The 19,128-nt window shown below is 62.9% G+C and overlaps 5 protein-coding genes across 10 annotated transcripts in view; 4 read left to right on the top strand and 1 right to left on the bottom strand.

Annotated features, from left to right (window-relative positions):
• SIK3 (SIK family kinase 3) overlaps positions 1-9,546 on the top strand; it is a 70,936-nt gene extending 61,390 nt beyond the window's left edge. For all 4 annotated transcript variants that reach the window (XM_068994820.1, XM_068994822.1, XM_068994821.1 and 1 more), the window contains 7 exons: positions 545-654; positions 1,260-1,605; positions 1,855-2,723; positions 6,253-6,416; positions 7,145-7,277; positions 7,379-7,546; positions 7,874-9,546. In XM_068994820.1, coding sequence (XP_068850921.1) covers positions 545-654; positions 1,260-1,605; positions 1,855-2,723; positions 6,253-6,416; positions 7,145-7,277; positions 7,379-7,536 — 1,780 coding nt within the window. In that variant the 3' untranslated portion in view covers positions 7,537-7,546; positions 7,874-9,546. The remainder of the gene's footprint in view (positions 1-544; positions 655-1,259; positions 1,606-1,854; positions 2,724-6,252; positions 6,417-7,144; positions 7,278-7,378; positions 7,547-7,873) is intronic.
• Positions 9,547-10,636: 1,090 nt separating this feature from the next.
• APOA1 (apolipoprotein A1) lies at positions 10,637-12,214 on the top strand. The gene is made up of 4 exons (XM_068994584.1): positions 10,637-10,705; positions 10,847-10,902; positions 11,146-11,299; positions 11,375-12,214. The coding sequence occupies exons 2-4, from the start codon at positions 10,860-10,862 to the stop codon at positions 11,970-11,972; spliced, it is 795 nt and encodes a 264-aa protein (XP_068850685.1). The 5' UTR covers positions 10,637-10,705; positions 10,847-10,859; the 3' UTR covers positions 11,973-12,214.
• Positions 12,215-12,561: 347 nt separating this feature from the next.
• APOC3 (apolipoprotein C3) lies at positions 12,562-13,501 on the bottom strand. 2 transcript variants are annotated; one of them, XM_068994586.1, is made up of 4 exons: positions 13,483-13,501; positions 13,121-13,180; positions 12,873-12,999; positions 12,562-12,753 (listed from the first exon to the last, which is right to left on the bottom strand). In XM_068994586.1, the coding sequence occupies exons 2-4, from the start codon at positions 13,176-13,178 to the stop codon at positions 12,657-12,659; spliced, it is 282 nt and encodes a 93-aa protein (XP_068850687.1). In that variant the 5' UTR covers positions 13,179-13,180; positions 13,483-13,501; the 3' UTR covers positions 12,562-12,656. The 2 variants fall into 2 exon arrangements, with proteins under 2 accessions (XP_068850687.1, XP_068850686.1); XM_068994585.1 differs by lacking the exon at positions 13,483-13,501 and adding an exon at positions 13,292-13,342.
• A 781-nt stretch (positions 13,502-14,282) lies between these two features.
• On the top strand, positions 14,283-15,871 carry APOA4 (apolipoprotein A4). The gene is made up of 4 exons (XM_068994583.1): positions 14,283-14,320; positions 14,429-14,495; positions 14,616-14,742; positions 14,863-15,871. Exons 2-4 carry the CDS (start codon positions 14,447-14,449, stop codon positions 15,788-15,790), a joined length of 1,104 nt encoding a protein of 367 aa, XP_068850684.1. The 5' UTR covers positions 14,283-14,320; positions 14,429-14,446; the 3' UTR covers positions 15,791-15,871.
• A 554-nt stretch (positions 15,872-16,425) lies between these two features.
• On the top strand, positions 16,426-19,068 carry APOA5 (apolipoprotein A5). Of its 2 annotated transcripts, none has more exons than XM_068994739.1 (4): positions 16,426-16,666; positions 17,674-17,729; positions 17,804-17,912; positions 18,097-19,068. In XM_068994739.1, exons 1-4 carry the CDS (start codon positions 16,428-16,430, stop codon positions 19,064-19,066), a joined length of 1,374 nt encoding a protein of 457 aa, XP_068850840.1. In that variant the 5' UTR covers positions 16,426-16,427; the 3' UTR covers positions 19,067-19,068. The 2 variants fall into 2 exon arrangements, with proteins under 2 accessions (XP_068850840.1, XP_068850841.1); XM_068994740.1 differs by lacking the exon at positions 16,426-16,666 and adding an exon at positions 17,111-17,416.
• Positions 19,069-19,128: the final 60 nt, after the last annotated feature.

The raw sequence follows: 19,128 nt of genomic DNA, 5'->3' as shown, positions 1-19,128 counted from the left end.
TGAATGTGCCTGGTCCTTTGAGCTCGATTGCCTGAAGGACTTTGGAAGCAGAGAAATCTGATTCAAAGGGACAGACCTGCTTTGAGCAGAGGATTGACAGTCCTGCCTTTTGAGTGGTTTGAAGATGCCATTTCAGCAGCCAGGCTGTCTCATGCTTCCTTGGGTGTCACACACCTTGCCAGGCCCTTGGTGAGCTCAGCCTCCTTGCCCTCAGCACCCTGACTTGTAGGTGAGGCAGGCTGAGTTACGAGAAAGGGAGAGCAGGGTGTCTGACCAGGTGCAGTGAGTCAGGAGGTGAGCCTGCAGTGTCCTTGTCCTCAGGTTTCTGTGGTAGTCACCAGGTCATGCTCGCTCCCTGCGTGACTTGGACAAGTGAGGTGGCTCTCGGAAGAGAAGCCAATCTGCAGAGACCTTGGGATCCCCAGCAAGGGCTTCATGGTGTTTATTTTGAACAAGACACAGCGTTCGGCATCAGTTCTCACAGCTGAGACAGCATCTTGACAAGGAGCAGGCATGGTGAGAAGGTGCTTGTTTCCCTGCGTAGGTTACGGATCCAGCCATCCAGCCCACCCCCGAACCACCCCAACAACCATCTCTTCAGGCAACCCAACAGCAGCCCACCCCCCGTGAGCAGCAGCGTGCTCCAGCCCCATGGTAAGCAGTTCTGGGAGCTGGGCAGGGCTGTGTGATCCCATCAAACCCTGGGGAAGCAGCGTGGGGGTGCCAGGGTTCCGTTCCCCACCCCAGCCCAGGCCCTGCACAGTTTGCTGATGATGTAAAAGATTCTCCATCTGGCAGCAAGGGCCGGTGTTATCGAGAGCTCTCGAGGAGCTGCCAGCTGGAATGTGCTGTTGCGTTCCTTGTCACAAGATCCTTACTTATCGCTCCCGGGGGTGGGGAGGAAGGGCTGATATTCTCGGGTTTATGCAAATCACTGTCAGCTCCGCAGAGTTTCTGTTTTGGTGCAAGGGGCTCTGGCTGTGACCTTTGCACGCTGGCACAGCATGACAGAGCACCCATACAGGCACATACTGGGCTCCCAGCCTGGCCCAGAGTCATGGAATGAATCACAGCATTGTAGCCTGCTTTGAGTTTGAAGGGTCCCTAAAGATAATCCCTTTCCAGCCCCCTGCTACGGGCAGGGATGCCCTTCACAGGTTAATCCCAGCCCTGTCCAGCACTTCAGGGAATGGAGCAGATCTCACTCCTGAGCCTCGCCCTGGGCTGGCAGGGATGCTGAGGGCCTTTGTTCCTTGTAGGTGCTGCCTCCCAGTCCCAGTTCCAAGGGATGCCATCCCACAACACGATCTTCCCGCAGTCGGGTAACTGTTCCCCTCCCCCGGCCATGGGGCTGACGTGCCTGGCCCTGCAGCAGCAGCAGTCGCAGCCCCAGCAGGTCACCATCCAAGTGCAGGAGCCCGGGGACATGGTCGGCAGCAGCCTCGTGGGCGGGCAGGGCCTGGCGTCGCACGCGCGGGGGATGTCCCTGAGCCCCAGCGCCAGCCAGATCCAGATGCAGCACCGAGCCAACCTGATGGCCTCCCTCAGCTACGGCCACCGGCAGCTGTCCAAGCAGCTCAGCGCCGACAGCGCCGAGTCGCACAGGTAAGGGCCCCTCCCTGCCTGCTCCTGGCTCAGGGGAGCGCTGCCGAGGGAGGGAGCGGGAATCTCGGGATGAGACGTGGTGTCCTTGCCGCTCGGGGTTGTGCGTGCTCCTTCCCTGTCGCTGGGAAGGAGCTGCTGAGCCAGGCCAGGGCTGCCGTCCCACGTGTCTGGGGAAGCCCCTCCCGTGCAGGAGCAGCTCTGGCTCCCGCCGAGCAGTGCGGTCACTTGTCCTTTTCCTTGTCCTTGCAGTCTGAACGTGAACAGGTATCCCCCCGCCAACTACGACCAGGTGCACTTACACCCCCACCTGTTCCCGGAGCAGCCCCGCGTCTCCCCCAGCAGCTACAGCCCGTCGGGAGGGGTGGGGTTCCCTGCAGCCCAGCAGGCTCTGAAGGTCCCACAGCTTGACCAGTACCCCAGTTTCCCTCCAAACGCACATCAGCAGCAGCAGCACTACACGGCATCGGCACTACAGCAGGCACTGTTGTCCCCGACACCTCCCGACTACAGCCGACACCAGCAGGTACCGCACATCCTCCAGGGACTGCTTTCCCCCCGGCACTCGCTCACGGGGCACACGGACATGCGGCTGCCCCAGGCAGAATTTGCACAGCTCATCAAACGGCGGCAGCAGCAGCAGCAAGAATTCCAAGAGTTGTTCAGGCATATGAGTCAAGGGGATGCTGGCAGTATGGGCACCAGCATGGGACAGAACCTCTCGGAGCGCCAGTCATTGTCTTTGCCTTATCAGAGTGCTGACACGTACCACCCCCAGAACAGCCCCCAACATCTCTTAAAAATCAGGGCGCAAGAATGTATCCAGCAGGTCCCTGCATCCGTGCCACCGCCGCAGGGATACGGACACCAGCCAGCCCTGTTCCACTCGGAGAGCATGGAGGAGGACTGCGCCTGCGAGGGAAACAGGGACAGCTTTCCTGACAGTAAGAGTTCAAACACATTGACCAAAGGTTGCCACGAGACCCCTCTGCTTGTAAACGCAGGAGGGCACGGGGACCCCGAATCTTTGCTAGGAACTGCTAATCCCGCGCAGGAGCTGGGAACGCACCAGTACAGGCATCAGCCCACGCCCGGATTCAGGAATAAGGTGCCCAGCAGAGGTAAGGCTCCCTGCTGCCCAGGTGCAGGCCAGGTGTCTGTCCATCCGTGCCAGCCACTCACATTCCTGCCCAGGACACCGTCCCACCCGGCACACCAAGGGTTTCCTGACATATTTTGCATAGCATGGAATTACTGAGATTCTTTCTGGCTTTTGTGGCCTGAAGTAAATTGCAGGCACAGCCTCTGTAATAAACAGGGTTGAGTAAGGAAGGAGCCCGATGGGCTGTTCCCTTGGGAATTTGACCTCCTTCTGCAGGCAGGTAAAGACCAGGGCCCAGCTTGCTCCCATCTCTTCAGGGATGCTGCATGGTGACCACAGATTTACTCTTGTTGGTGATGTTCCCCATCCCCTGTAAACACGGGATAGGAGCAGCTCATCTGCCAGCACACCCCAGCTGTAGCAGGGTATCCATTTATTCCTGCTCTTAAGCACAGACCCTCGAGTCCAGGCACTGCTAAAGCTCCCACAAACACGCAGTAACAGTGTTGGTCAGTGTCCTGTGGCTCCAGCAGCCTTGCAGCCTCTCTGGCACTTCGGGAAGCAGCAGCGGCAGCAAGATTCTATCCCTGCTTGAACTGGGAAGGGTGGATTCTGGAGAGAGTGAGTTTAAACTTGCCATTAGGTTCTGAAGGCCTTTCCTGCTCCTTGGAAGCGGCTGTGCCTTCGCTCCTCGGTGGCTGCTCTGGCAGCGCTGCGCTGTCAGAGAATTCCTGCCCGAGCTGTAATTACAGGCTCCTCTGCAGGAAAAACACCCTCCAAGCCCCTCGCTAGGAGGGCTTTGAGGAGCGGCTGAGCGGGTGGATCAGTATTCCCTGCAGGACTCGGGGTGCTGGGCTGGAGCCGCCAGCGCGCCCTTGGCACTCAGGGCCCCATTGCGGAGGAGCTGTGTCCAGGGCACAGGAGGCCCAGCTTTGTTCAGGGACACAGCACGGGTTTGTTGGGAAAGTACCAGGCTGGAACAGGCTGGCCCGGAGGGCCGAGCGGGGCTGCCAAGCCCTGACCCCCCAGAGCGTGGGCGGGGGGCAGGGACAAGGCAGGGCTGTGCTGAAATCCTCCTGAATTCTGCATTCCCGATGTGTTTGCTCTCAGAGGCTCAGTGGGGGTTGGAAGCTCTGGAGGGGTGTTTGGTACGAAGTCACGAGTCTGAATCTTGTCACTGTAGACCGTTAGAGGGACAGTGAGATTTGGTGAAGTCAGAAGCCAAATCTCAGCCCCTGCACTGCTGGTACGAGGACTGGTTACACAAGGGAGCAGGACTTTAGACTGCAAGGCCTTGTAAATGAGTAAAAGCAAATAAATGTTTACAAATAGGCTTGTGTAAGCCCTTCTAACAGGGCTGTTTGTAGTAAACTATGTCCTGGGATGTAACTGCTTTGTACCATTTTCCTTATGGCCTCCATAACCCACTTGGACTCAGGCCTGCGCTGCTTCAGGTCCAGGCAGAGTCACCTCAAAGTTTCCCAGGTACCCTTGCCTACAGCAAATCCTACACCTCTGGGCTTCCCCGTTTTTCACCTACACCAAATCCTACATCACTCAGTTTTCCCACTACTGACCTACACCAAATCCTATATGCTATGCCTGGGCTTTTCCACAATTAACCTACACCAAATCCTACATCCCTGGCTTTTCCCCCTATTTTCCCTAGACTATGTAATGAGGGTGCAGTTTGAGGGGTATCTTCTCTCCCTGCCCCAGCTCCCCAGATGTGTTTTCCCTGCAGCAGTGTAACTTCCCAGTGTCTGCGCTTCCAAGGGCTCGTACTGATGCCGATCACAAAGCTCTGGATGTCTGTGGAGCATCTGCCAGGGATGGCAGCTGGGGACCTTGAGAGCCGACCAAATCTGTTTGGGATGTGACTGGACTGCCTGTGAACAGCCCTGCTCCAGTTTTGCTCCAACGTAGCCGTCCCAGGCTGGGAGCGCTGCCCGTGGGAAACCTGCCTGGGCTCGGCACGGAGGGGGCCGAGCTGGCGGCAGCGCCGTGCCAGTGTCACATGCCACAGTGACACAAAGGATGTGGGGATGAAAGGCTCTCCTCTGTGGGGCTGAGGGTGTGAATTCAGGGTGTCTGTCCCTTGGTCCAGAGCAGCATCCCCAGACTGCAGTGCTGGCGTTGGGAAGCAGCTGTTTTTTGGGTCCTGCCTCTTCCAGGCTGAGGGAACTCGTCACCCGCAGCGCAGGGACTGGGGCTGGGGCTGTTTGTGGAGCTGGAGCAGCAGGCTGCTGGCCCCAACCACTGTTCCCACAGTTGGAGCAGCATCCCAAGCAGTGTGTGGGTGGCACTGATCCGCTAACATCTGTTACCTCATGTTTTCCTTCTCGCTTTTCCGGGAAAGCTGACTGTTAACCGCACGTAACCCCACGGTTGTGCAAAGGAACGGGGAGGCTGCGTCTCTGACTGCCCTGGGACAGGGCTCTGGCAGGAATGCCACATTCCCAATGGAGGAAGGGCACGGGGAGCAGTGTCCTAGCAGTGCTATCCATGCTCACCTGCCTGCAAGCGGTGTGGAGACCACATGGGATGGGGTCTCACTTGGATTATGCTAAATTTGTGGACAGGTTTTGGAACTGCCCTGTGCAGGGCCAGGAGTTGGACTTGGATGATCCTCGTGGGTCCCTTCCAGCTGGGGATGTTCAAGGATTCTGTGAGATCTCTTTGGGGAGCAGTTTTGTGGAAGTTGCAGTGCCAGCTGGGCCGTGCAGTGTCTCAGCACAGCAGGACATCACTTCCCACTGGCCAAAGCCCTGGGAAAGCTCTGGCTTTCTGAGGGATGTACCTGCAGCTGTGTCACCTCGGGGCAGCTCCCCAGCGCTCGCAGCCACATCGGGTGTTTGTGCTCGGCGGGGTCCGCGCTCAGCGAGCTCAGCCTCGATGACAGGCTCCTCCACGGCTCAGGCCTTCATCCAAAACATCGTGTACTTGATGACGAGAGGCTTTGCCTGATAGGAATGTGGCCTTTGCCCTCAGTCACAAGAGCTTGCAGCGCAGATGGACTTTGCCAGGCAGAACACTCGTGTGCTCCTGCAGCCAGATTGTGGGAGGGCAGGGAGAAGTCATCTGATAAAAGTGAACATCCTGGCCAGCTCTTCCAGCAGGATTATGTTGCTTACAATTGCCAAGGGGCCCTGCTGGAGGCATCCTGTGTTGGAGGCTCCCCTGGCTCTTGTGTAACGATGTGGGCAGGGTGGGGGTCGAGCTCGGGCTCGAGGGGAAGGCAGAAGTGGGAAAGGGTCTGGTTCCTGTGCTCCTGCCCCAGTCCCTCCAGCTTCAGGCTGCTTTTGTAGAGCTGATAGGAGGCAGCTAGCATTGGGATCCTTTGGGATATTAATGCTGGAGGGAGAAGCCTGCGTGAGTGCGACTGGGAGCACTGGTGCTCCAGAGCAGCCGGGGGTCCTGTCCTTGTTGTGCCAGCAAGGAGCGTTTGTGTGTGGTGTCACATCTCAGTTCTGCAGTGGCACACATGGCTGGGAGCTGCAGGTTCCTTGTACTAACCTGTCATTTTTCTGTCCTGTCTGGTTTTCAAGAGTCCATCGTAGGGAACTGCATGGACAGGAGCTCCCCCGGCCAAGCCATGCAGGTGCCTGACCACAACGGCCTGGGCTACCCCGTGCGCCCCTCGTCCAGCGAGCACCCGCGGCCCCGCACCCTGCAGAGACATCACACCATCCAGAACAGTGATGATGCCTACGTAGGTGCCTTTGCCTCCCAGGTCCCTCCAGTGAAACAGCCAGGCCTGGCTCTGCAGGGCTCTGCAGACACACCCAGCCCAGCTCGGGGTCCTGCAGTGCTGTGAAGGAGCTGGTCATGGTAGCCCAGACCTCAGTGCTCTGCTCCCTGTGGGGTTTGGGCTGCTGGGAACTGTCCGTCCCAAATCTTGATGTGTGCTTTGCTCCAGCTGCCTTCTGCTGTAGAGGGGAATGGCAGCGTCTCTGCTTCAGTGGTGCCCAGTGACAGGACAAGGAGCAATGGCCAGAAACTAAAACACAACAAGTTCCACCTCAACACGAGGAAGAACTTTCTGTGGAGGGTAGCAGAGCATTGGAACAGCTGCCCAGGGAGGGCCTGGAGTCTCCCTCTCTGGGGACATCCCAAAACCACCCAGATGTGTTTCTCTGTCACCTGCTCCAGTTGTCCCTGCCTTGGCAGGGGGTTGGACTGGGTGATCTCCAGAGCTCCCTTCCAACCCCAGTTATGCTGTGATTCTGTTAGTTCAGAGGGATTTGGACTCCTCAGTCCATTCTCCTGTTGAGGGGACACTGGCTGCACCCAAGCTGTGCCTGATGCACAGTTCTCGTCCTTCCAAACCCTCGCTTGAAGGTTTGCAGAAGCTCCCTGGGCACTCTGTCCGTGGGCAGATGGGGAACAGCAGGATCCTCTCCTGAGCTGCCCTTGAGGTGTGTCCTGCTGTCTCCACAGGTGCAGTTGGATAACTTGCCTGGAATGAGTTTGATGGCAGGAAAAGCACTCAGCTCTGCCCGGATGTCCGACGCCGTGCTCAGCCAGTCGTCGCTGATGGCCAGTCAGCAGCTGCGCGACAGGGACGGCGAGGGTGAGCCCTGGGGCTGCCCACGTGGCACGGGGGGATGTGGGCAGCTCCTCGGGGAGCTGAGTCACAGGGAGAGGTGCTGAGTCACCTCTCTGCCCTTACAGAATGTGGGGAGAGTTTGGAAGGTCAAGAGCACCCGAACCTGGGCGATGGCAGCCAGCACCTCAACACCTCCTGCTACCCCTCGACGTGTATCACAGACGTCCTGCTGAGCTACAAGCACCCGGAGGTGCCCTTTGGGATGGAGCAGGCGGGGGTGTAACCGGGAGGGAGTGAGTATCTGTGTGTCCTCTCTCCACACATCTCGGGCTGCCTCCATGGCCTCACTGCCATGTGTCACTTTCCCTGCTCATTGCTCCAGTGCCGGGGTTGGGACCATCCACTCGCAGCTCCTGTGCTGGGGCTGTTTGCTGTCCCTCCTTTGCTCAGGGACAGCATCCCTCCTTCCAGGCTTGTGCTGCTCTCAGACCCTCTCTGCATGGCGGGGTCTCTCTCCTGGGGCAGGGTCAGGAATGGCCTGGGAATGCAATGCTGGTGGGCTGTGGGAAGAGATGCACCATTCTGGTCTCCTCTAACATCTGTGTTTCTCTCTCTTGCAGGGTTTGTGTACAGCTTTGAAATGAAAAGGTCCATTTTAAACCAACAGTATCTAGCAGCATTGCGCCAAATTGCCGTAGTATTTCTGACTAACTGGAATACCATGGCCCCTTTCCTCATCCTCACTTCATCCAGTGTGTCGTTCCTTTGGGTTCTTTAATTTCTGCCACACTTGCCTGTAACTCCAGCTACACCCAGAGCCCTGAGCCCGACGCGGAGGATCGGCCTCGGCACCGGGGCTGCTCTGGGGGCTGGCCTGCCTGGGGCCCCACACCGGGCTGAGCCTCCCTGGAGCCTGCCCTGAGCAGGTCCAAGGGGACTGGAGCTGCTCCTGGATGGAGACCACGCTCTCCTTCCACTCTGTCCCGCTGCACTGGGGGGGTCTGGGCCTGGCAGCGCTGGCGGGGGCCCTCCCCACCCCGGTGCAATCCACTTCTTGTCTCACCTCTGTCTGCTCTGTTCCCTCTCGTGTGTCGGGGTGCTGACAGGATCACCCCTGCCCTGCCCTCCCTTCCCTTCCCTTTTCTTTCCAAATCCGCCACGACTTGGGGTTTTTTCTTTTCCTGGCTAATGTAGGGCAGATGGATTTTTCTTTGTTTCCTTCGCTTTTCCTCCTGATCACGTAGGAATTGTTTTTTTTGGTAAATGTTGTTTTATTATTATTGTTATTAATAAAAGGCAAAAGGAATTTCTGTTTGAGAGAAATTTTTAACTAGATTCTGTTCTATATGAATTGTGACTTGCACCTTTTGTTCAAAGTATTTTATTTCTTTTAACGACATTGTTCTTGTGACTGGTTTTCTCTCGTGCCAGTGGCGACAGTGGTAATTCTCCTTATACAGTCGGGACGTGCAGAGGTCTCTTCTTTGTCCCTTTTCCATCTTTTCCGTGGTGGATAGAGCGGGATGCCCCTCCCGCTGGGGTTCAGGAGCACGTGGTGTCACCCTTGCCTTTGGGACTTGACAAGCTCCAGCTCGGATCCTTCTTACTGACATTTTTCTGGAGTATTTTTTAAAACTAAAGGAAACATCGACCCAGCCCTCCTGACTTTGCACAGAAGGAAGTGTGAAACCAGCACGGCAGAGGTGACTTTGCTATCCTTAGCCTGTGCCTCTTCCCGGCCTCCCCTTCTCCGGGAGAACAACGCTAACGGCTCTGCGATCCCGAAAATCGGAGCGGAGGGGAGCTCCGCAGCCCGGCCGTGCACGGCCCCTCCCCGGCACCTGCGGGCTGGGGGGCGCGGGGAGCCCGCCGGATCGGGCGGGAAGGGTGGGAAACGCTGAAAGCCTTTTGCTCTGTCCCTTTGGTTCGTTTTCCTTTTGTTTACATGACACTGTATCCTGGGAGAGTCGCCGGGCCCCCCGCAGCAGCCGCCCCGCAGGGCCGTCACCGTGCCATCCGCAGTACCACACTTTTTTTATCATGGCTTTGTATTGTAGTAATCAATACGCGCAGTATATGTTGAATGTATATTAATATACTTTGCTATTATTTCTGTTTTTTGGAAATGTCAGAAGTATTTTTTTTTTCTTCCTCATTTATGTTGGACTAAAAACGAACAGGAAAAAAAAAACCGTTTCAGTAAATCTTCAGTCCATTTTTTTGTGGGTCACTTGCAACTAGTCAATTAGTTGGACAGTGGGATCATAACAAATAAAACATGATTATGATCTTCCCTGGGCTCTTGTTTGCCTTGTTGCTCAACGCCAAAGTTCAAGGGGTGGCAGCTGCTGTGTCCCCAGTCCATCCCTGGGGCTGTCACTTCCCTCGGGCTCCAGCAGCCCCCCTGGTTGGGTTTCCCAAAGCCCCCCCTGCAGCCGGAGCCCAGCGGAGTCCGACTCGCCCTGCAGGTGTGGGGAACTGCAGTGCTGCAGATCAGACCCTGCCCAGGCATCCGCTGCCGTGGGGCTTTTCCAGCTGTGGGTAGAGTCTGGGAGGCGCAGGGAGCTGTGCCTCCAGCACCTGCAGCACATGGGATGGCAACACCCGCGCGATGCCCGTGAGGTGCCCAGCGAGCTGGCACAGGCTGGGGCTGCGGGGAGCTGATGCCATTCAAGAGCATCATTCCTCTGTAGCAGCTCCCGCTGGCATTGCCAGCCCTGCACACTCCCTGCAGCCCCATCTGGGGACATGGCCCCTCTCTCCCTGTCCCCTCTCTCCCCTCACCAGGCCGGGCTCAGCCCTGTGCGCTCGATTCATGTGGATCCCTGGACTGGTGGCAATGGGAGAGGGAAGCACCTGGGGTTGGTTCGGGCTGAGGGGGGTTTTGAGGTGGCCGTGCCAGTGCTGGTGCCTGCTCTGAGCCGAGCCTTCGCTTTGCCCGGGTCCCCAGCGAGGGCTGGCATGGGCGGGCAGGGGCACAGCTCCCGGGACCTCTGAGTTGGGGATACAGCGGGAAAAGGGGGTGACGTGAGCGGCCCGGTGAAGGACGGGGCACAGACCCGCGGCCGAGGCGAGGGGTCCGGGTATGGCCGGCCAAATCCCTGCGGGAATAAACCTTGTCCCCGGGCCGGCGGCCAATCCCTGGGGGCTGCGAGGGGCCCCGGCAAGGCCGCAGGGCCAGCGGGAATCTGGGTCAGCGGGAGCGTAAACAGCTCCTTGGCCGGAGAGGCGCGTCCCGCGGGGAGCTCCTGTTTGCTCGCCGCCCCTGCCAAGCCCGCGCTCCTCGCCGGTGCTGCGCGATCCTTGAACCCTGCGCGCCACATCGCCCGCCGGGAGCGCGTTCCGGGGCCGCCGCGCTGGCTTATCTCCGCGGAACTGCCCCTCCGGCATAAATAGCGGCGGCGGAGCCCCGGCCGCTCAGACGGGACGAGCAGCAGCGGCAGAGAGAGCTGGTAAGAGCCCGGGCTGCTGCGCAGGACCCGCAGGGACAGAGCGGTGCCCCTCGCCCGCGGCCCCGGCGGGGACCCCTGAGCCCCCGCCGGGGTTGGATTTGCCGGGGCTGCCCGCGCCCAACTCTCTTGCTCTGCCCGCAGGTCCAGCGCGAAGATGAGAGCCGTGGTGTTGACCCTCGCCCTGCTCTGCCTGACGGGTAGGTCCGGACGGGGCTGCGGCGGCAGCGGCTGCGGATCCCCGCGGGATGGAGCAGCACGGGAGGGATGGGGCGGCTGAGCCCGACGCGAGCGCTGCTGGAAGCCGCCGGTTTCCGAAGCGCTTTGCGAGTCGGGCTGCAGCCGAGGGACTCCCTGGTCCTCTCCCGAGCCGGGCACGTCCCCGGCAGGGCTGGAGCCATCCCCGGGCGGTGTGTCCTGAGCACACCCGACTCTGTCCGCAGGCACCCAGGCCCGCTCCTTCTGGCAGCACGATGATCCCCAGGCACCCCTGGATCGCCTCAAGGACATGCTCGCTGTGTACCTGGAGACAGTGAAGGCCAGCGGCAAGGAAGCCATTGCCCAGTTCGAGGCCTCCGCCGTGGGCAAACAGCTGGAGTAAGTGGGAGTTGTGTGGCGGGGGGCTGGCGGGGCACCCCGGGCACCGTGTGTGACCTCCCTCCCCTCCCGCAGCCTGAAGCTGGGCGAGAACCTGGACACGCTGGGCGCAGCCGCCGCCAAGCTGAGAGAGGACGTGGCCCCCTACTACAAAGAGGTGCGGGAGATGTGGCTGAAAGACACCGAGTCCCTGCGCCAGGAGCTGACCAAGGACCTGGAGGAGGTGAAAGAGAAGATCAAGCCCTTCCTGGACCAGTTCTCTGCCAAGTGGACGGAGGATCTGGAGCAGTACCGCCAGCGCCTGGCTCCCCTCGCCCAGGAGCTGAAGGAGATCAGCAAGCAGAAGGTGGAGCTGCTGCAGCAGAAGCTGACCCCGGTGGCTGAGGAGGCGCGGGACCGTCTGCGCGGGCACGTCGAGGAGCTGCGCAAGAACGTGGCCCCCTTCAGCGATGAGCTGCGGCAGAAGCTGAGCCAGAAGCTGGAGGAGATCCGGGAGAAGGGCATCCCCCAGGCCGCTGAATACCAGGCCAAGGTGGTGGAGCAGCTTGGCAAACTGCGTGAGAAGATGACGCCCCTGATGCAGGACTTCAAGGAGCGCCTCACCCCCTACACCGAGAGCCTCAAGGCCCGTTTCATCAGCTTGCTGGAGGATCTCCAGAAGACCATGGCCTGAGCTGCCGGCCAGCGTGGCCAGGGACTGACCCCAGCCCCGCTCTGCAGCCGCCCCGGGTGCTCCCTGCCCTGCCCCGGGTGCTTCTCCTCAGGGGGCTCTGGGGACAGGCTGCAGGAGCCCCGGGCCAGCCCAGCCCTAGGGTGTCCTCCCCGGAGACCCCCTCCTCCCCTAGAATTCCCTCCCCGACCCGGCGTCGCTCTCAGCTTTGCCTCCCTTTTGTCAAATAAACTTGACTTAAGTTATTGGAGCTCGCTCAGTCTTTGCAGTGGATGCTGGAGGGGGCAAGGGGTGCTCTGAGCTGGGGGTACTGGGGGACCCAGAGGGAGTGGGGGGACAGGGAACTGGTGAGGGGTGCCCTGGGCTTGCCCTGTACTGAGCCCAGCTCTGTCCGAGGCGCAGCTGGGCTCAGCCGCACACAGGGTGCTGGAGATTGGTGGCACTGGATTTGCAGGAAGCAGCAACCGGCTCCTGCCACCCTCGGCTCCCCGACATGGCCGTGAGAACCTCAGTGCTGGTGTCTGTCCCAGGCCTCCCTCTCCCTGCGGGTCACACTCCTCCTTGCCAGTCCCCCAGTGATGCCACCACAGCGTTTCCTTCAGCCCCACTTTATTGAGAGCACCACGACAGGGGGTGGGAGCCAGGGGGACCCCAGCCCCGACAGCCCCCGGGCAGCCCCAGGCGAGACTATGCGGCCGAAGTCTTCTTCCAGAGTTCTGCCAGCTGCTCCTTGAGCCACACCAGCCGCTGCTTCGCCAGCTCCGCGCTGTCCGAGAGCCACTGCCTGCACGGGGAAGGGAGGGAGGGAGGGCAGGGGGTCAGCGCGGGGCCCTGGCCGGGCTCCCCGCCGCCACCGGGGGACGGGAACAGCGACAGCGACAGGGCTGGCGGGGTTCGGGGCACCTGGCCTGGTACGCCGCCTCCGACTCCCGCACCCTGCTGAAGGCCTCCTTGGCCATGGCCGTGGCTTTCTGGGCCAGCTCCTGCACCTTCTGGACCAGCGCCTTCGGCTCCTCGGGCTTGTCGGCCCCTGCAAGCACGAGCCTGGTGGGATCGGGGGAACGGGGCCCCGCGGCTGTGCTCCCCCGTGTGTGCCCCCCAGCACCCTGAGCCCCGACCCCCTCCTCCTGCGCGGCCCCGCTGGCCCTTACTTGCTCCCACCGCCAGGACGGCCGTGCAGGCGAGCAGGAACAGCAGCGACGCCTTCATGGCTGGGGAGAGAGCGGAGCGCACGGTGTGGGGCAGCAGGGGAGCCCCGGGGGTCCCGACACCGACCCCGTCCCCTTCCCAGCACGACCCTCGCCAGGGATGTCCCCGCTCACCTGTGCCGGGCTCTGTGACGCGGGGGCAGCCCCGGGCTCCCAATTTATACCCTCCCCACGGCCGCCCTGGGGGATTTGTGCGAAGGTCAGGGCAGGGCGCGGGGGGGCTGCGGGGGTCCCCGTCCGGCCAGGAGTTGGGAAATCCCGCGGGGACGGAGCCTGCTGGGGCCCCGCGTGTCTGTGTGCGATACCTGCGCATACGTGTGCGTGTGCACACGCGTGTACGCCGCCAGCCCGGTGCCCGCGGCGGGGGACAGCCCTGGGGCCGTGGGCACACGCGGCACAAGGGTGACATCCAGCGGCCCTGTCCCCGGGCGCGGCGCCCTCGGGCACCGCGAGGCTCTTCGGACCTTGCCACTGTCGCTGCCGGGCTGGTCCGTGCCCTGCGCGCCGTGCCCTTTGCCCGCTGGGACACGCCGCGCTGCTCCGCTGCCCCGGGGCCGCGGGTGGGCTGAACCGAGAGCGCCAAGGACACGCACGGTCCCAGCTCCATTCCCAGGCACCGTGCGGCTGCAGTGTCCTGGCCCCTCCCTGTGCCGGGGCTTCCTCCAGCAGCCTGGACTGGGAAGGAACGATGCCTTGCTGCCTGTGCGCAGCCTCGTGTGCCCCCGAGCTTCATCAAAGCGTCCCCCTGAACCCGCGTCCTGTCCCGCTGCCACCTATCCCACAACCACACACCCCAGGTACTGCACTGCCAGCACCGACGGGGCCATTGCTGCATCCCGCAGAGCAGCGAGGTGTCCCTCAGCCCAGGGCCCCGGTCCCCAGGAGGGGCCCAGTGTGTCCTGCGTACCCCCATCCCCTGTCTGCCCCTGTCACCCCGCTGGGGGCTGGCGGGGCTGCGGGTGATGTCAGAGCTGTGCACACGTCAGGCACTTCCACGTTGCGCCCGTGCTAAAGTCCGTGCCCGTGCTAAAATCCACGCCCTCGCTGTGTCACAGCCCGCGTGGAAGCTGCAGGGGTGCTCAGGCTGCATAAATAGTGCTGGGAGCTGCCGGCTCCGCAGGTACCGCGGCCGTGGCAGCACAGGTGAGCAGCTGCAGGGGCTGGAGAGCCGGGGTCTCCATCACCTCTGGCAGGGGGCTGGGGTGCTGCTGGTCCCTGAGCTTCCTTCACCTCCTCTCTGTGCTCCCACAGGAGTCCCCAGAACTCAGGATGGCGCCGAAGGCAGCCGCCCTTGTCCTGGTTCTCCTTGCGATCTCAGGTGAGGTGGCACAAGGGTCCCTGGTGCCAGCAGGGTGGTCCTGCCCCAGGGCAGTGATGGGGACCTGATGTCCCTGGGCGAATGGGACTGTGTGAGCGCTGATCCCAGCAACCCTTGCAGGGTCACGGGCTGATGTGAACCCTGACGAGGTGGCCAGTGTGATCTGGAAGTACTTCACGGAGCTGGGCAGCAATGCCAAGGACACGGTGGACCAGCTGCAGCAGACCGAGATCAGCAAGCAGCTCAAGTGAGCCGAGCGGCAGTGCTGGGGGGCTTGGGGGTGCTGGGGGGCTCAGGGAGACCAGGGGGTGCCAGGCAGGGCCTGGGGATGTGGGCACACAGGCCCTGATGTGTCCCTTCTGCCCAGCACCCTGCTGAAGAGCAACCTGCAGAGTGTCAGCGCCTACGCCGAGGACCTGCAGGAGCGGCTGGTGCCCTTTGCCACGGAGCTGCAGGCGCGGCTGGCACAGGATTCCCAGCGGCTGAAGGAGCAGATCCGGCGGGAGCTGCAGGAGCTGCAGGCCAAGCTGGCGCCCTACGCCGATGAGGTGCACCAGCAGATCGGCACCAACATCCGCCAGCTGCAGGCCAAGATCAGCCCCTACGCCGAGGAGCTGCGCTCCCAGGTGGACCGCAGCGCCGGGGAGCTGCAGCGGGCACTGGAGCCCTACGCGGCCGAGCTGCGGGAGCGGCTGCAGGACAACGCCGAGAGCGTCCGGGCCTCCCTCAGCCCCTACGCCGACCGGCTGCAGCAGCAGATCGACGGCGGCGTGGAGAGCCTGAAGGAGCGGCTGTCGCCCGTGGCAGATGAGCTGAAGGCGCAGGTGGAGCAGAGCGTGGCCGAGCTGCGGCGCGGGCTCAGCCCTTATGCCCAGGAGGTGCAGGACGGCCTCAACCGGCAGCTGGAGAGCCTGACCTTGCAGATGGAGCGGGTGGCCGAGGAGCTGCGCACCCGCCTGGCTGCCAGCTCCGAGGAGCTGCGCGCCCAGCTGAGCCCGCTGGCACGGGAGCTGCGGGAGGCGGCGAGCGGAGACGCCGAGAGCCTGCAGCAGCGCCTGGCTCTCCTGGCCCAGCAGCTGGACCAGCGCGTGGGGCAGACGCTGGAGGCCTTCCGGCAGCAGGCGGCTCCCTTCGGAGACACCTTCGGGAAGCAGCTGGTGCAGCGGCTGGAGGAGATGCGCGGGAAGCTGGAGTCGGGCACTGCCGGCGTGGAGGATCACCTGGAGCTGCTGGAGAAGGAGGTGCGGGAGAAGGTGGCTGCTTTCCTCAGCACCGTCCCACCCCCACAGAACTAAGCTGCCCCGGCCGGCCATCCACACACACTCCAAACGTTCCCGGCCACTTCCTGTGGCAGAAATAAATCTCCTTGTGATGCACGTGCTGGTCTGTGTCCCTTCTTCCCACAGCATCCTGCTGTCCTGCCCTGGGAGGGGATACCTGGGGCACCCTCAGCTGCTCTGAGGAAGGAGCATCGCCCCAAATTTGGGTTCTGGGGCACCAGGGAGAGGGAGCAGAGGTGGGGTCAGGTGGGCGGGAGGTCTCTGTGGTGGCTGGAGATGGTGGCAGCCAGGTGAGCCCGTGGGCCAGCACAGGGCCGGGGCCTCGCTGTCACCTCATCACACCGGGGTGCCACAGCAGCGGGGGGCACCCAGGTGGCTGCCGAGGGGCAGAGCCCCGGGATGTGGCCAAACATCCCCACTGTGGTGGGGCAGCAGCTGCCATGAGGGATGGGGATCTGCGTGGGTGACCGACACCTCGTCCCCACAGCCCGGTGGGGCTCGCACAGGAAGGGAGCTCCGCGGATCAGGGAGAAGGAAGGGGGACTGAGGCGCGCTGCTGGCAGGAGCCCGGGGTGGGGTGGGATGGGATGGGATGGGATGGGATGGGATGGGATGGGATGGGATGGGATGGGATGGGATGGGATGGGAAGGGATGGGCCAGCGCTGCCTGGAGCGACCTCACGTGTCGGCCCAGGCGAGGGAGCCGCGCGGACTTTGGTGCCGGAGCAGCGCTGGCGACCGCTCGGGCGTTTCACCCCGGGAGCGCCGGACTTCGCCCCCCGCCCCAGGGTGCCCTGGTTTGTTCCCGGTAAAAAACAACGTGCAAAGGAAAGGATATGAGCACGGCGGGCTGGGTGTCCGGCGGGAGCGGGCAGCCATGCACAGGGGAAGGTGTGCTCCCTGCCTGCTCATCCCAGCCTTCCCCGGCACAGCCGGGGCCGGGCTCACCCTCCCGCACCCATCCCGGGGCTCCAGGCTCCCTTTTCCTCCCGACAGGAGCTGCAGCCGCTGTCTCCATCCCCATCCCCATCCTATCCCCATCTCCATCTTATCCCCATCCCCATCCCCATCCTATCCCCATCTTATCCCCATCCTATCCCCATCCCCATCCCCATCCCCATCCCCATCCCCATCCCCATCCCCATCCCCAGCCTATCCCCATCCCCAGCCTATCCCCATCCCCATCCCCATCCCCATCCCCATCCCCATCCCCATCCCCATCCCCATCCCCATCCCCATCCCCATCCCCATCCTATCCCCATCCCCATCCCCATCCCCATCCCATCCCCATCCCCATCCCCATCCCCATCTCCATCCCCATCCCCATCCCCATCCCGCTGCCTCGCACCACCCCGGCAGCTCCGTCCGGCTTTCCCTCCGGGATGCAAAGAGCGGCAGCGGGGCAGGGCCAGCCCCCTCCCCGAGCCCGGGGGGCAGTGGGCAGTCAGGTGACCGGCCCCCAGGTCACCTCCCCGGAACGTGCTCGGACCTCCACGTTGTGTTTACACGGAGTGAGGTCCAAAAAGCCTTCCCATACCAAAGCCGCCTTATCGCCCGCTCCTCAGCCTCCCCCCGGGCCTATATAAGGGCGGCCAGCGGCCGGCTCTGGGCGGGAGGGACACGGGAGGCGACCAGAGCCAGGTGAGGGGCGGGGGGCTTTAAGTTTGTGTGGCTGGAGGAGCTGGGTGTGATTCCAGGTGCTTCGGGGGACCCGAAGTATTTTGGGGACCCGTAGGTGTTATGGGGAACCCCAGGTGTTTTTAGGGGAGCTCCAGGTGTCAAAGGGGACCCCAGGAGCGAGGCCCTTGCAGGCAGCGGTGAGGGGGTGTGCAGCAGAGGCACCACCACCCCGCGGGCACTCGGAGCAGCCGACGGCTCCTCTCCTGTCTCTCCTGCAGCCGGACCATGCTGCTGAAGGCTGCGCTGCTCCTCTCCCTCCTGGCCACCTGCCCAGGTGGGTGCGGGCACGGGGCTCTGGGGGCAGCAGGGCTGGGTGGGCAGCACCACAACCGCAGCTCCCGCCCGCAGTGTCCCCGGCCAAGCCGGCGCAGAGCGGCTTCTGGGAGTACCTCAGCCAGCTGACGGGTGACAAGGACAGCCTGGAGCACGGCCAGAGCAAGCTGGGCAAGGACATCATGTGAGTACAGTGCCTCGGGGTCCCCAGGCCCCACCAGCACTCCCGGGGCCCTGCTTTTCTCCCCCTGGGGACACAGAAACTCAAAGGAAGGGCCCTGTCGGGTGTTGGCAGCTTTTATCAGGGGTGTGTGGGGCACAGAGGGGTGTTGTGGTCACTCGGGGGTGTTGGTGACTGTCTCGTGCAGGAACCTGAAGGAAAGCATTCAGGATGGGGTCAGCTACATGGGCGACTTCCTGGAGAAACTGTCGCCCCTCAACAGGGGCCTCCAGCCGCGGCTCTACCAGGACTCGGACAGCCTGCGCAAGGTCATCCGCAGGGAGCTGGACAGCCTCAGGGTGAAGCTGTCCCCGTACGTGGACGAGGTGCACCAGCAGGTCGGGAAGCACCTGGACGACCTCCGGCAGCAGCTGCAGCCGTTCACGGAGGAGCTCCTGGACCAGGTGTCCCTGCGGGCCCGGGAGCTCCGGCGGCACCTGATGCCGAGCCGGGAGGTGACGGCGCAGCTCCTGGACGGCGCCGACGAGCTCCAGCGCTTCATGGCTCACTACACCGACAAGATCGCCTTCCACACGGACCAGGTGAAGGACATCTTCCACCCGTACACGGACCGGCTGCTGACCGAGATCCACCGCAACGTGGAGGAGCTGCACCGCAGCGTGGCCCCGCACGCCCGCGCCAGCCCCGAGCAGCTCAACCAGCACATCCAGGAGCTGTCGGCCAAGCTGACCCGCAACGCGCGGGACCTGCACCAGCAGATCCAGAAGAACCTGGAGCAGCTGAAGGCGAAGCTGAGCTTGTACCCCGGCAGCCCCGGGGAGCCCGCGGCGCCCCCGGGCCGCTACCGGGAGGCGCTGGCGCGGGAGGTGCAGCGGCGCGTGGAGGAGTTCCGGCAGGACACGTACGCCCAGATCCAGGCCTTCACCCGGGCGCTGGACCAGGAGACGGAGGAGATGCGGCTGAAGCTCAGCGCCCGCCCGGACCCGCCCGAGGAGCCGCTGGACGCGCCGCCGCCGCCCCTGGAGGACCTGCGCGCCCGGCTGGACGCGCTGTGGCGGGACCTGGCGCTGAGCCTGAGCGAGCGGGGCGGGGAGGGGCCCGGGGAGGCGCGGGCGGGGCCGGGCGGGGCGGCGGGGCCGGGGCGGCTCCGGGGCTGAACACAAATAAAGGCGCCGCCATCGCGGCCCGCGCGCGCCACGTGACCCGCCCCAGCCGCGTG

Source organism: Aphelocoma coerulescens, chromosome 24, assembly GCF_041296385.1.
Source record: "Aphelocoma coerulescens isolate FSJ_1873_10779 chromosome 24, UR_Acoe_1.0, whole genome shotgun sequence".
Classification (NCBI taxonomy): domain Eukaryota; kingdom Metazoa; phylum Chordata; class Aves; order Passeriformes; family Corvidae; genus Aphelocoma; species Aphelocoma coerulescens.
The sequence above is the reverse complement of the archived record's forward strand: the minus strand, read 5'-3'. Positions and strand labels throughout refer to the sequence as shown.

Bases quoted from the DNA above. Each gene is read 5' to 3' on its own strand.
- APOA1 (XM_068994584.1), top strand. From the start codon at position 10,860: ATGAGAGCCGTGGTGTTGACCCTCGCCCTGCTCTGCCTGACGG. The intron at 10,903-11,145 runs GTAGGTCCGGAC...CTCTGTCCGCAG, and splicing joins CGCCCTGCTCTGCCTGACGG to GCACCCAGGCCCGCTCCTTC. The intron at 11,300-11,374 runs GTAAGTGGGAGT...CCCCTCCCGCAG, and splicing joins GCCGTGGGCAAACAGCTGGA to CCTGAAGCTGGGCGAGAACC.
- APOC3 (XM_068994586.1), bottom strand. From the start codon at position 13,178: ATGAAGGCGTCGCTGCTGTTCCTGCTCGCCTGCACGGCCGTCCTGGCG. The intron at 13,000-13,120 runs GTAAGGGCCAGC...TCGTGCTTGCAG, and splicing joins CGTCCTGGCGGTGGGAGCAA to GGGCCGACAAGCCCGAGGAG. The intron at 12,754-12,872 runs GTGCCCCGAACC...TTCCCCGTGCAG, and splicing joins GAGGCGGCGTACCAGGCCAG to GCAGTGGCTCTCGGACAGCG.
- APOA4 (XM_068994583.1), top strand. From the start codon at position 14,447: ATGGCGCCGAAGGCAGCCGCCCTTGTCCTGGTTCTCCTTGCGATCTCA. The intron at 14,496-14,615 runs GTGAGGTGGCAC...CAACCCTTGCAG, and splicing joins GGTTCTCCTTGCGATCTCAG to GGTCACGGGCTGATGTGAAC. The intron at 14,743-14,862 runs GTGAGCCGAGCG...CCTTCTGCCCAG, and splicing joins GAGATCAGCAAGCAGCTCAA to CACCCTGCTGAAGAGCAACC.
- APOA5 (XM_068994739.1), top strand. From the start codon at position 16,428: ATGGGCCAGCGCTGCCTGGAGCGACCTCACGTGTCGGCCCAGGCGAGG. The intron at 17,730-17,803 runs GTGGGTGCGGGC...TCCCGCCCGCAG, and splicing joins CCTCCTGGCCACCTGCCCAG to TGTCCCCGGCCAAGCCGGCG. The intron at 17,913-18,096 runs GTGAGTACAGTG...TGTCTCGTGCAG, and splicing joins AAGCTGGGCAAGGACATCAT to GAACCTGAAGGAAAGCATTC.